The sequence below is a fragment of the Lepidochelys kempii genome, chromosome 8 (assembly GCF_965140285.1).
Source record: "Lepidochelys kempii isolate rLepKem1 chromosome 8, rLepKem1.hap1, whole genome shotgun sequence".
Lineage (NCBI taxonomy): Eukaryota > Metazoa > Chordata > Testudines > Cheloniidae > Lepidochelys > Lepidochelys kempii.
In genome coordinates, this window is record NC_136387.1 from 43,785,846 (window position 1) to 43,800,632 (window position 14,787).

Below are 14,787 nucleotides of genomic sequence, written 5' to 3' on the forward strand. Positions count from 1 at the left end.
CGCTATGCCCCTACTTATACAAAGTATAAGGAGCCTCAACAAAATACAAGCAAGAAAAATTCACACTGAGATGTGATTCTTTTAAATTGCCACAGCACCTGTATCTAAGTGTCTACACACAAGGGGGAGGGCTACAGAGGTACGGCCATTCTGAACCTGGGCGTTTGCTGATGCCCGGGGCCTTGGCAGTGCAGCGTTAGCATTCGGTCCAGGGCACTTTCTGTGTTTCTTAGTGTATTTCCCAGCACTCAGGGAATGGTGAAAGGTTCACCATTCTGCCCACAAGCTCAGGACCCGTTCTGTCTTATTTAATCATTTGTGCGAGTGTCCAAACAAGAACATCCCAACCCCAGGCACAGCTCCTCTCCCCCTCTTGCTGCTGACAGGACCCAGATTAGCAGAGTTAAAAATACACAAAACTAGTTCAGAGGAAACGATGACAGGCAAAGGCGGAGAGCTCAGAGTCAGGCTGTGACCCGGCCTTTCCTAACGGTATGTCTGGACTAGGATGAGAGGAGTAGGATTTTAGATCATGTTGCTTGCACCTTCTAACACAACTTCAAGTCTAACCCAGGCTCATCCCACAGGTCAGCTCAACCAGCTAGCGCATGTGGGGATACAACTTGCCTTGTCTACCTTCATGTGTTAGAATGTGGTTGCTAACATGCTCTAGAAATCTCCCTTTCCCCTTTGCCAGGACAAGCCCTAAATCTCTCACTCTCTCAGGGACGTCCTTCCTGCAGGCAACAGCCCACCCTTCAAAAGGGAAGCCAGCCATGTTCTTCCTGCTCAGCAGCGGATGCCAAAATTATCAACCTGCATTCTGTTTAACCACCTGAATCTTCAATTCCCCGTCCTTGGTGGGGGCCCGATCTCAAATCTGGGGAGTCCATGGAGAGCTTCCCACAGACATCCGTGAGAGCTGAATCAAGCCCTCAAGGAGACAGTGGCTTCTTCAGGCAGTTGGGGCCCAATTCTCCATTGCCCTGGCACTGTTTTGCACTGGGGTGAATGTCAAATGTAAATAGAAAAGGAGGACTGGTGGCACCTTAGAGACTAACCAATTTATTTGAGCATGAGCTTTCGTGAGCTATAGCTCACTTCATCGGATGCTGTAGCTCACGAAAGCTCATGCTCAAATAAATTGGTTAGTCTCCGAGGTGCCACAAGTAGTCTGTATTCACAAAAGGAAAAGGAACAACACAGCTGTTACTCTGAAAAATGTAAATAGTTACCACTCCAACTGAGTAACATTTTGCACCTGCTGTGTACCTGCCTTCAGCTCAGTGTCCGAGGGTCTGGCAACATCAGTTACTTTTAAACTAATCAGTTTCTTTTAAATATAACAGGTCATGCTGGTAGCCTGAAAAATGGCAGAGAAGGACAGCTGAGCGATGAACCTCCATGCTTGCTAACTACTAGGGCCTGAAGCTGAGGCTCTGCATTGCTCTCTGCTAGCCAGGAGATTTCCTCTAATACGCAACACTGGAAAACAGAGCAGCTCTCTGTAACAGCAGCAAGACTTGCAGGAAAAACACACAGCCCTGAAAGGTAATGGAAGAAGGAAATCATTCTGACTAGCTGGGTTATACGCATTTGTAACCCACCTGCTGAGAATCATTTAGGCTGTCCCCTCTGTCCCCACCCTGATGTATATCCATCCACTGCCATTCACATTTTTAATCTTTTCTCCAATTCGGAGCCCAGGCACTGCCCATAGGATCACTATCATTGTCAAGCCCTCTCCACCACAAGCCTGCGGAAGCTGCAAACCAAACTCTATCAGTCAGTCTTCTGGCTGATGTTCTCTGTGCACCAGACACACTGCGGGGCCACAGGGATGGGATCATAGCTGCTGCTGACATCTTGTTGCCATGGCTTGTTTTATTTTTAAAAAAAAAAAAAGCACTAAAGCATCTGCCTGCCAACACGGGTCCATAGAAAGTTACATAGATTTTGTGACCAAACATAGTAAAAGAAACACGGCTGGTCCAGTCAGTGACCCCCTCCAATCCAGCATGCATGTCTTTAATTGGCTAATTTGTCCTGTGCTCTCCTCAGGTTTGGGAGAAACCACACTGGTCTTTATAGCATCCCGTTCCATGGCAGGGAACACAAGGCTCTAGACTGATAACGCTCATGGCTAGGGCCAAGCTCTCTCTGAAACCTGCCCTGATTTGCTCATGACCGGGGCCTGCTTTCTGGAGCCCGTTGGTTTGGTGAGGCAGAGAGGTGCTTCATCTCCTCATCACCTTCCAAGCCCCAGAAGGAAGTTCTACACTCTTCATTCTTGCCCTCTCCCATGGAAACACACCAGGTTTTCAGTATGCCCCATAGTTTCCAGGAACTGCAGCTCTAGAGAGACAAGGACCAACACCCATTTTTAAGGGAGGAAACAGGAGCAGAGTGGGGTCTGGAGGCACAATCTGACTGGCTGGCCTGTGCCGATGAGAGCCCAGCACCACACAGGACACCAGGAATCCACTGGCCAAAGTGTTAATACAAACATGGAGTCCACATGGCATCACACACTGCGTGTACTCCTCATCTGCTGGAGGCCCTCCACAGCCTTGGACCTGTTGCTTCACGATGTATCCGAGCCTTGAAAACTGCACATACTGGCTGCCCTTCCACTCATGTATTCCTACAAACCTATAGTGCAGGGTCCCGGAGAGCTTCAAGCTACCCACAGATAACACCACGCATTCGCTCAGGGAACAAAAGATCTGATAATTACCCTTCACCACTGGGTGGAAGTAACTGAATGACAGGGCCTGCTGGTGCAAAGTCACCTGCCAACACAGTGTGCAGCGCAGCCAGGTTTCCTGCTGAAACAGGCAGACAAAAGGTCTCCTTCCTTCCAGGGCTAGGAAGGGACCCGTGCCACAATGCATTGCAGGCACTCTCCTTTTTCTGCAGGATGTCACCCGCTCTTCAAAATTATCCATGCTAAAATTAATCAAAGGAAGCCCACTGGACCAAAGAGTCAGGTGTCAAATGCCATGTGGGCTCAAGTGCTAGGAAGGGAAGCCAGAGACATTGTCAACTCCCCTCCTGCACCACTCTTTCAATAGCTTCCCAGCCCAGAAAGGCATTGTCCCCTCTCAGGCCTGCATGGAAAGGTGAGGGTGAACAGGGTGGATGATGCAACAGCCTGGAAACTCACGTGGACAAATTTAACCAAACCCACTTGGCCTGTCAGCGGGGTTTGAACCCAAGCCATTCAGTGCTATAAGCCTTTACCGCTGGAGGACAAAGTCCATTAGTGGACTCAAACTTTGTAGAAGAACCAGTCACTAGAGGGGGACAAAGAACCCCCTCTCCTTACATGGGTTGCACAAGCACAGAAAAGATCACCATGAAGCGATGTGCCCAGGGACATCTGTAGGGTGTCCAATGTAATTTCCTGCATTTTACAAGATTTAAGACATTTTATTTTTTAATCTACCTGCCTCCATCCTGGTAGAAAGCCAACAAAACTCCATTCTGACCCAGCGGCCTTTGGGTCTTGTTTGGTATAACCCATCAGGCACACACAAAACCAGGAAGAAAGCCATGCAGAAAGCCAACACTAATATTAGAGGGGAAAGCAAAATCAGAGCAGGTTCTCTACTGACCCGCACTGGGCACCTGGGACCCAGCTCCCATTCTCAGCAAGGTCTCCCAACCCTTGTCCTCAGTACTGCTTATACAGCACCTTCAGCATGCATAGTGCTGTAGTAAGAGCAGGATGGCTTTTAGTCTAAAGGCAACAGAGGTAATATATATTAGGTACTAGGCACAGATCTGACCCTGCATACGTAAAGTCAGACCTACGTGTGATGTAACAGAAGCTATTCATTCTTTGTGCTTTACTGTAACATTTTCTTAATAACTGTATGGAAAATTTGTTTTGCCTCATTATTTTTGTTTCTCTCCCCGCCACCCCATTTTATCTGCCTCTTTTCAAGTTGTGCCTCTAACTTTTCTTCCCCCTCCATTCAATTTCCTTTCCCCCTCTCTCAATTTCCCCTTTCCTATTTTCTCTCCCCCTCCCTATGCTCTGGACAGTGATCAATATGAAGCTCCCTTCTAACTGCTTGCTTGCAGCCTAAAAACTAAGCTCCTGTTCCTGAAGACACTTGCACAGCACACGGGAGCGTTCCCTGGATCAGGGCCTAGGCTCTCGCCACACCTGCTGTCAATCAGCAGTTCAGTGAGAAATGGAAGCACCACTCACTCCCTGCTGACCTAATGAGCAGTATGGAAAAACTAGATACTAGTTGGCTTGCAGGGGAGTCTCCTGCCAGTCCCAGGCACACCCAATCTGTCCCTCAGCTGGGGAGTCTCCTGCCAGTCCCAGGCACACCCAATCTGTCCCTCAGCTGCTCTGCAAGGAGAAGCTGTGAGCTGGCTCCCAATGAACAGCAGAGGAGGAGGGGAGCCACTGAGAACTGCAAGGATGAAACACAGCAGCATATTAGGTGCTCTCACCTCCTGCAGGGGTTTCTGCAAGGCTGGGTCTATGCTAATTGTGGGATGGAACACAGGTAGGAACAAGTATCCGGGAGTAGCCGTGTTAGTCTGTATCCACAAAAACAAGGAGTCTGGTGGCACCTTAAAGACTAACATTTATTTGAGCATAAGCTTTTGTGGGTAAAAACCCCACTCTTCAGATGCATCAAGTGATAGGAACAAGTGGTTAATTAACCAGGCATGTTAATTAACCTGTCCAGATCTGCTCTAGGAATCATTTCAGGGAAGTTCTCTGGCCTGGGTTACACAGGACCCAGACTAGACGATTACAGTCATCCCTTCCGGCCTTGGAATCTATGAAACACAGTTAACAACTGGCATCTTGTCTTTCAAACCACAAGCTCTTTGGGAGCAGAGCTTGCATTTACATCTGCACCGCACTGAGCACAGTGGGGCCACAGGCGCCGACTTTCCCCCTTTCCCGTGGGTGCTCAACCCCCCTCTGGCCTCAGCTCCGCCACCACTCCACCCCTTCCCTGAGGACCTGCCCCTTCCCACCCCTGCACCGCCCCCATTCCAACCCCTTCCCCAAAGTCCCCGCCCAACTCTGCCCCCTCCCTGCTGCTATTCCAACTCCTTCCCCAAATCCCCACCCCAGCTTCCCCTCCTCCCCCTCCCTCCCAGAGCGAGCTAACACTGCCAAACAGCTGTTTGGCGGTGGCTGAGCGGGAAACCTTGGGAGGCAGGCAGAGGATGGGGACGCAGCACGCTCAGGGGAGGAGGAGGTGGTGATGGTGGGGTGGGGATTGAGGGGAGCTTGGCTGCCAGTTGGTGCAAAGCACCCACTAATTTTTCCCCATGGGTCCTCCAGCTCCGGAGCACTCACGGGGTCGGCACCTATGAGTGGGCACACCCTGATGTGACCCTTAGCCATTACTGCTATAGAAATGTTTGCTAATAAGCTGCAGACATACCCCCAGTGAAGAGACAGGAAGGAAGGTTAGGGGCTGCTACTACAGGAAGGCCTATGTGATTTTCTGTCATTTGTAGTACTTGTCCAAGTACACTACAACTGTGCTAGTCACCCCACTCTGCAGCTTTGGGCAATTTCCTGCTCTCTAGGACTTTCACAGCTAAATCCCCGTCAGCTGCTTGTATTCTGATACCGGAGTCAGGCGGCAACTTGCTAGAAACCCTGTCTCCTTAGATGGACACACCCAGAGAGCAGCCTCTCAGACATCAAAATAGGAGATTATATAAGAGCCAGCTTCCAGGCCATCAGCATTATCCCTGGCAATAAAGCAGCTGTGCTTAAGTCACCCATATGGTCTCTGCCATGCAGGCTGTGCTGAAGAGAAGGCTGGAGTTTTCTCAATATTTTAAGAAAACCTATAATACACGCACAGACAAAATCCTCACACTCAGCCATGCAGAGCCGGCCTGGGCTGGAGATTTTCAGGCCATGGGCACTGGAAAACAGCAAGCATCTATTTCCAAGGACAGTGGTTACTTATTAATAGCAGAGCTGGTTCTGCTCTTCTAGCTTGAATTTCTCCAGAGCAAACAAGCCTGCACAGAGCTCTGCAAAGCACAGAAGGAAGCGGTACTGGCCAGGACATTGTATTCCTAAATACAGCGGCAGGAGAGCTGATACACAGATGACCGGTGTAGCAATGATGAGCATTGGGCACTTTGACACCAGCCAATGGGCCCGTTTACTCAGCTCAGACCCAGCTGCAGTGACCATGGATCAAGGGGTCTGCTCACCTCTTGCTAACACTTGTTCCCCTTTCCTGTGATGCTGGGCTGCTGCTTACCAAGGATTCCCCTGTGGGAAGCTTGGACTGCTCCCCCAGGGTATCAGTGAGAGGCAGCTTGCCTCCATTCTTCTCCTATGGTGCTGGTTACTGCTGGCCCAAGCTACAGAGGCTGATGCTGGGCTGTGAGCCTTATACCCTCCACCCCCCGCCGCCCAACTCAAAAGCACTCTCCAACCTCAGATGCTGGCCAATACTGGCAATCAAATGATCCCAAGCTAAAAGCCTCTCTCCCTGCTGCCTCCAGACAACAGGCTCCTCATTCCACACATACAAAATTTCCCCCCAATACCTCAGCACTCGCTGCTGCTGCCAGTTGCACAAAAATGCTAAATTCTGGGGCTATTTGGCCACTTCTTCCTCTGGCATGGGCTGGCATGTACCCATAGGCATTTCTTTGGACAAAGAAAAGCCACCCCCTTGCAGCAAAGCTCCCTGACTCTGTAATTGCATGCGCGTTCACACACCCACCGCCAGACGAGGTCCTTTAGAACAATGCAATCAAGAACAAAAAATGCCTGTTTGTTATCTGCCTGCCTGGGTTCCAGCAGATGGACAATAAATCGCATGTACTTGTTACATATTTTGTCTTTTTAACTTTGTATTCAAGCTCAGAATTCTGTGATAAACATTGCACAGAGAAGCAGCAAGACGCCAGCTGCTGCAGTTTTCTCTCTGCAGTTCACTAGTTTGAAAACAAAGGCTGGTAGAGAGGGGCAATTCAGAATTTTCCCCCAGGCACAGGCCACAAAGGCAGTGACCCTGCAAAACTCACTTGGAGGCCTCTCTTTTGTATTGGTAGCTTAGGAAATACTCAGTTGTTTTGCTTCAGGGTGACTGTGACCACCAACTCTTCCTGGTGGAAGAGACCAAAACATGGGCTATTTGCAGTTAGGGGTCTAGGAGTCAGCTACGGAGAATTAGCATCAAGCAGTTACTTTTTCACTTAAATAGTCCCAACAAGTATTCACTGGATCTTTCAAATCACATCGTAAAAAAAAGGTAGACTAACCAATGGCCCAGCTGCTACTGGGAAAAACATCCCAGGCCACAATGTGCTTTTTCAAAACAAAAACAAAAAAAAAATCTATTTTTATGTTTTCCTGTACTTTAACCTCATTCTGCACTTCAGGAAACACCCACATCCCTCTCATTACAGAGGCAGGATCTGCCAGATTTTTCCGTGGAGTAAAAGGCAACAGGAAGACTGAAAGTTAATTTTCCATAAATAAAATTACCGTTATTTCTGGACAGCTGCCCATTTCAGTACATGAGCATCTCAACAAAGTCAGGCAGAGGGAAGAGAAAAATAATTTGGTTACATTTTCCTGAGATTCAGAATCACAACTCCTGTCATCTAAAATAATTATAACCAAGGGTCATTCATCACAAGGAAGTAACACTTCCAAACAAGCAGGACTTTATTAATCAGTCTCCCTTAAGAGGCAATAAAGGAATTCATGCACACACGCAACCTGTGGAAGATACTTCCACTATTGCTTTCCCACTAGGTTATGTGATTTATTGGTCAATTGCAGTGGAAGTTCAAAATAAAAACTGGCCTTGGAAACAAGAAGCAGGAAAACACCTCTTCTTCTGCCACTTTCCTGATATGTTTGGACTAGATCTGGTCAGGAAATGATTTCCCCAACTTGCAGAAAAAGTGTTTGATTTGTTTTCATACCAAGAGAAATGAACATGTTTTGATATTTGGGTTTGGGGGGGGGGTGTTATATGCAAGATATTTCAACAAAAGCATACTGTTTTTGCAACATTTTCCATCAAAAAAGTGTTTCAACAGAAAATTTTGGACCAGCTCTGACTCTGATTGCTCTCGCCACTCTTGAACACAGACCACCTTGGCTGGCATAGAACCAGCATTGGCTCTGTGGCACAGTCTCCCCTATACCCCTTTCCTCAGACCCCTCAGAAGCCCTCCCCCACAAATAAAGCCAGGTCTCCATGGGATGTCAGGCAGCGGAGGCTGAGCTGGGGCTGGGAGGAGCAAGGGAGCAGCCACAGCCCATGGCATGCAAAGATGGCTTCTATCCAAGCGGATTTCTGCATGTTGTTGCTGCAAAGTAGGGAGCATAGGGTGTCTCCTCTCTCTAGGTTATTACCTGCTCCATGCATCTAGGCAGCTCATTTATGTAGCTGTGGGTGGATGACACCTGCATAAACCCATCTTCCCTGGGACCGTGGGGCAAGAGGGCGGGCAAAGTAAAAGAGCCTAGATCTTCTGCAGGACTGACACTTCCACTCATCACAAATCCTGGGAATGCTGACCTGATTCCTCCCTAAACGGGGAAGATTGGAAGTGAACTCTGCAAGATCATGGTTCCTCTGGCTCACTCCCATGGGTACTTCTGCTTGGGCAAAATATGGCCCCATCTCCCTGACTGCAGCTGGGGCAGTCAGGAGAGGACAGTCTTCTCCACTACCAACAGCAACCAGTGATTCCACAAGAACAGAGTCACCCAGAGAGCAGGGAGAAAGAAACTAACATCAGACTGGGGCCTCCAGGAAAACAGACACGGTATTTTCAGCTTAAAAGGGAAAGATTCACACACAAGGGAAGAAATCCAACAGGCTGAGTTATTCCCGCCCCCACAAAAAGACTTAGAAGGGGAGAAAAAGCAAATTCCTATTTCTCAATGTTTACTTGGAGATGGCTGCAGCGGAATGAAAGTGCACAACCCTTCCCAAAGCTTTAAACGCTCAGATGCTATCATAACCCCATGGTATTTCTCTACCAAAATAAACAACCAGGAGCAGCAAGGACTGGGGAAGATGGATGCTTGAGCAGTCACACACTTTGCTACATGGCAGTAGATCATAGGAGGGAGATGGGAACTATTCTCCAGGGTGGGAATAACCTGCAAGCAGCACTAGCCAAAACTAAGCCGGAATGCAAAGCTAACTAATTCAATCAGAAAGTGATCTGGGTAATGGAGATTAATTCCCCATGCCTTTAAAATTATCCTAATCTTCAACAGTAATTCTTAGGACTCTTAAGACCATGACAGGTTGGACAAGGGAGCAAGTCAAAGCTAGGTTCTAGTTGGTGCCAAGCCACGGTCTGGACCATGTACTTTTCACGTAATAAAAGCGGTATTGGAAGAGGTAAGTTGTCAAATGGTGGCAAGGCACAGCAAGGAGTCAGGAGACCTGGGCTCTAGTCCGAGATTGGCCACGACCAGCTCTGTAAACTGGGGAAAGTCACTAAAATCAGGATGCTCCACCGGAGACGCCCAGGGTCTGACTTTTACAGGTGCAGAACAGCCATCTCTTCAACTGCAGTCAGCAGGAACTGTGGGTACTCGGTGCTTCTGAGAATGGGGTCCAAGGTGCCTCAGGCTGGGCACCCCAAGAATGGATATCCCCAAATTCAGAAGGCACTTTTTAAAATATAATTAAGTGTCTTTGTGCCTCAGTTTTCCCATCTGTAAAATGAAACTAATACTGCTTTACCCACCTTTGTAAAGTGCTGTGAGCTCCATTAGTGAAAAGTGCGCTATAAGAGTATTTTACATAAATTTACAGTAAAGGAGAACAAAGCAATTCAGAGATTTTGGAAATGGTTTGGATGAGAAATGCTCTGTACTTCAACATGCAGAATTGAGGGGTGGGGGGGCACATGTAGTTAACCTTTGCATTCTAGCTCTTTGCTGTCTGTAGATGCTGCTGGAACTCATTTCTGACTTTTACCTCCCATTCTTCCCACTACTGCCAAGTTCTCCTGTCTTTCCAAAAACAACTTTGCCCATCCTCTGGAAAGTCAATGTGTCCTAACTCAGGCGGGCCTCCTGGCACCGCCATCCTGGCAATACTGGTCAGATCAAAGCTACTCAGCACCCACAATCAGTGTGAGATTTGCAGATGATTACAGACCAGTCAGCCTAACTTCGTTCTCTGGAAAGATACTGGAACAAGTTATTAAACAATCAATTAGTAAGCACCTAGAGGATAATAGGGTTACAAGGAATAGCCAGTATGGATTTGTCACAAACAAATCATGCCAAACCAAAATAATTTCCTTTTTTGACAGGGTTACTGGCCTGATGGATGGGGAAGAAGCAGTAGATGTGATACACCTCGATTTTAGTAAGGCTTTTGACACAGTGCCAGATGACATTTTCATAAGCAAACTAGGGAAATGTGGTTTAGATGAAATTACTGTAAGGTCAGTGCACAACTGGTTGAAAGACTGTAGTCAAAGAGTAGTTATCAAAGGGCTGCTGTCAAACTAGGAGAGTAAATCCAGTGGGGTCCCACAAGGGTCAGTCCCAGGTCTGGTATTCGTCAATATTTTCATTAATGATTTGGACAATGGGGTGGAGAGTATGCTTATATAATTTCTGGGAGACACCAAGCTGGGAGGGGTTGCAAGCACTCTGGAGGACAGGATTAAAATTCAAAACAACTTTGACATATTGGAGAATTGGTCTCAATTTATCAAGATGAAATTTAATAAAGACAAGCTCAAAGTACATCACTTAGGAAGGAAAAACTACATGTACAACTACAAAATGGGGAATAACTGGCTAGGCAGTTGTACAGCTGAAAAGGATCTGGGGTTTATAGTGGATCACAAATTGAATCTGAATCAACAATGTGATGCAAAAAAGGGTAATATCCTGGGGTGTATTAACAGAAGTGTTGTATGTAAGACATAGAAGGTAATTGTCCTGCTCTACTGGCACTGCTGAGACCCCAGTTGTGGACACCACACTTTAGGAGAGATGTGGATAAACTGGAGGGAGTCCAGAGAAAAGCAACAAAAATGATAAAAAGGTTTAGAAAATCTGACCTGTGAGGAAAGGTTAAAAAACCTGGGCATGTTCAGTTTGGAGAAAAGACGACCGGGGGGGGGGGGGGCCTGATAGTCTTCAAATAAGCTAACAGCTGTTATAAAGAGGATAGGGATCATTTGTTCTCCATGGCCACTGGAGACAGGACAAGAAGTAATGGGATAAATCTGCAGCAAGGGAGATTTAGGTTAGACATTAGGAAAAAGTTTCCAACTATAAGAGTAGTTAAGCTCTGGAATAGGCTTCAAAGGGAGGTTGTAGAATCCCTGCCACTGGAGATTTTTAAGAACAGGTTGGACAGATACCTGCCAGGGATGGACTAGGTTTATTTGGCCCTGCACAACCCAGGGGGTTGGCCTTGATAGCTTCTCAAGGTCTCTTCCAGCCCTACCTTTCTGTGAGTCTATGATCTCAACACACTGGGTGTGGGACAGACGCGAGCTGTTTTGAAAAATCTGGTCCGAGCTGCAGAACCGAGCACTTGAGAGATTGGCCCAGCCACGCACACCCATCTGGGCAGGGGATCAGACAACACAGCAGAGATCCCAATCACCCTGTCCCAGTAAGCGCACACAGGGACTCTCCCAGGGAGCCGGTACCAGAGGACCAGATCAGGTGGAGCCCTCACAACTTTACAAATACAAACAACGCAGGTGTTTCCCCCCTAACCAACCAAAGCAGCAGAGGTTTAGCTCTAACCCTTTCCCTGCCACGCCCTATCCATATAGCCTCTACTCATCATGTTAAATCCAAGCAGAGAGCCACAGACCAAGGTCTAACATGCTCAGCTGCCCTCTGTTCCCAGAGAGGGGGAGCCTGCAAACTGGAAAGGGGGTGCACCCAGGTTGGGGATGGGCTCAGCCCCCTTATTCCCAGGTAGGGGTGCACAGAGGGTGGGGAAGGGAGACACCAGCTGCCCGCCCCGCCCCCGGGAAGAACGCACGGACTGGCGATGGGCTCAGCTCTCGGGAGGGGGGGTGCAAGGGGGGGGGAATACAGGGCGGGGGGGGGGGTCGCAGCCCCTACTGCCGGGTTGGGGCTGCACCCAGGATGGAGGGAGAGTAGCCTTCCCTTTTCCCAGGCTGCGGGGCGTGTGTGAAAGGGAGGTACTAGTCCCTCCGAGGAGTGGGGATGGGGGGAAGAGCTGCGGCTAGGCTGGGGAGCGCAAGGGGGTAGCCCCTGTTCCCGGGCGGGAGTGCCCCAGGCTGGGGAGCGAGGGCGGGGGGCACCGGTCCGTGCCCGGGGGATGCCCCGGGCTGGGGAGGCAGGGGGCACCGGGCACTCACCGAAGTAGACGGTCTTGGTGCACCGGGGGCACTTGGCTGCCATGCCGCGGGTCGCGCAGCCGGGGAGACGCGCTGCTGTGTGCGGGCTCCCTGCTCCGCCCGGCCCAAGCTCCGCTCCGCGCCGCCCACAGCCCGGCTCGCCCGCCCATTGGCCGCGCTGGCGAGCTGGGGGCGACTCCGTCCCCGCCTCGCCTTCCCTCCCCGCGCTGCGCCGCTGCTGAGACCGACGCGGGGGCCGGGCGCGCCAGCAGGTGCAGGGAGCAGCCCCCGCCGCCCAGCTGCACGAGGCGCCCCCTCAGCACACGGGGCTGCGCTGTCTGCACCCCCCGAGCGCGGGGCCGGAACCGGGGCCGGCTGGAGACAGCTGCCGGGCACCAGCGGGGGGTTGCCCCTGCTGAGCGCAGAGCCAGGGCGGGAGGCTGGGAGCCACAGGGCTCCTCGGACGGACCCTGGCCCAGAGCGAGCTGCACCCTGCCCGGGGCTGTGTCCGGTCCCAAACACCTGGGCAGAGCAGGACAGGGGCCCCCCAGGTGTCCCCTTCGCACCCTCCCCGCAGCCCAGCCACGCTGGCCCCACCTGAACAGGGAAGGCAAGTTCCCCTGGATGTGTAGAAACGCCAGCCCCCAAGGCTGCAGGGAGTGACAGGCGCAAAACTGATAGCAAATGAAGAGGCCCAAGCCCAGGAGAAAGGCATGTGCGATGGGAAGGCACTGACAGTGAGTCAGGGGGCACAGCGCTCCTAGCCAGCTGCGGAGGTGATGGTTCCCACCAGCCCTCGGTGGCAGGTGGCAGTGAAAGGGCAAAGAGGAGGATGGGGATAGGGGAGACGAGCAGGATTGGGTCCATACCTCTTTTTGAAATCAAAGGAAGCAGGATTGTGCTCAAAATTACCTACAACAAAACTCTTTGATCAATTTGCTTAATTGCAACCTCTTTCCTTCCAGCAGAGCCCGGGCATGAGAGCTGAAGGCGATCTAACTACAGGGAACGTTCCAAAGGGAACCAACCATCCATTTTCAAATCAGGAGGAGGAGACAAGAGGGATTTTCTTGCTCCCATTCACATAAATGGGAGTTGAATACCCATGGAGAGCAGGATCAGGCTCTGGGTGTGTGTGCACATATTGCTCATAAGGGTTCTGCAATAGCCAACGCCTAAACCAGATCCATTCTACATAGGTTCTTATGCCATGTTCAGCACTATAGTAGCTGAGTGCCTTCCTGTAGTGCACCTGACTAGCATCTGTCATGGGTTTGTTCTCTCATCCTTGCCCCGTAGGGAGAAGGGTGTGCAGGGGAGTGTTTTGTTTTGGAAAAAAAATTAATACACACACACATATGTGGCTCTATGTGTCCATTAGTGAAGGCATGTCAAAGAAACATGCCTTGCTCTTGGAGCTGACGGTGGTGAGGTTTAGGGTGATCCTTAGTTTCTGCGGGAATTCATTCCACAATCTGGGACCAGCCCCCACAAAAGGTTTGGCGTCTGCAAAGACAAGCCTTCCCCTTGGGCTAGAGAATTCCACTGTGGCAGAGGAGTGAAGTTCTCAGCCATGGACCTCAGCCTGGGCTTTAGGCCCTTTCATGCACCTTGAGTCCAGGCCATGGAGCTCCTTGAAGGACCAAGACCTTGAACCTGACTTGATAAATATGGGAACCCAGTGTAGGGAGTGGAGGGCAGGTTTGATGTGCAGGTGGTTACTGAGCCTGCATTGTTGAGGAGACGCACTGCAGCATTCTGTACTAGTTGGAATGTCTCAAAGGCTGAAGGCTTCATGCCCAGCTGTATCACACTGGTGTCATCCAGACAAGAGGTGACAAAGGCAAGAAGAACTGAGGCCACGTCTCCATCCGCCAGAATGGGGTGGAGGCTCCGAGCCAAAGATGGTAGAAAGCGTTACTCACAGACGCATTCCTACACTAGGGACGTTTTTCTGAACATATTGCTTTGTCTGAGTAAGGAGGCCTGTTAAAGACTTATAGGTAAATGGCGCCATTTGATAACGTTTACAAAGCATCTAATGCTTCTGTGCATCCTTTGAAAACATCCCACCACACCATATGAGATACAGGTAGGTTTGAACACTGCCTCCAGCGAGAGGCAGTTTTCAACAGCAAGAATAGCAAAGGGTTTCGGAAACAGTCCTTCTTTGTGGCACCTTAGAGACTAACCAATTTATTTGAGCATGAGCTTTCGTGAGCTACAGCTCACTTCATCAGATGTTTACCGTGGAAACTGCAGCAGACAGTAAACATCTGATGAAGTGAGCTGTAGCTCACGAAAGCTCATGCTCAAATAAATTGGTTAGTCTCTAAGGTGCCACAAGTACTCCTTTTCTTTTTGCGAATACAGACTAACACGGCTGTTCCTCTGAAACCAGTCCTTCTTTGAAAACTAGACAATGAAGCTGAGACACGC

General features: G+C 49.8%; 1 protein-coding gene across 1 annotated transcript in view; it reads right to left on the reverse strand.

Moving 5' to 3' along the window:
- Positions 1 to 12,504, reverse strand: part of CRIP2 (cysteine rich protein 2) — a 58,863-nt gene extending 46,359 nt beyond the window's left edge. Inside the window, exon 1 of the mRNA XM_073356248.2 lies at positions 12,370 to 12,504. Within this exon, the coding sequence (XP_073212349.1) occupies positions 12,370 to 12,412 (43 nt within the window). The 5' untranslated portion in view covers positions 12,413 to 12,504. The remainder of the gene's footprint in view (positions 1 to 12,369) is intronic.
- Between the last annotated feature and the right edge of the window lie 2,283 nt (positions 12,505 to 14,787).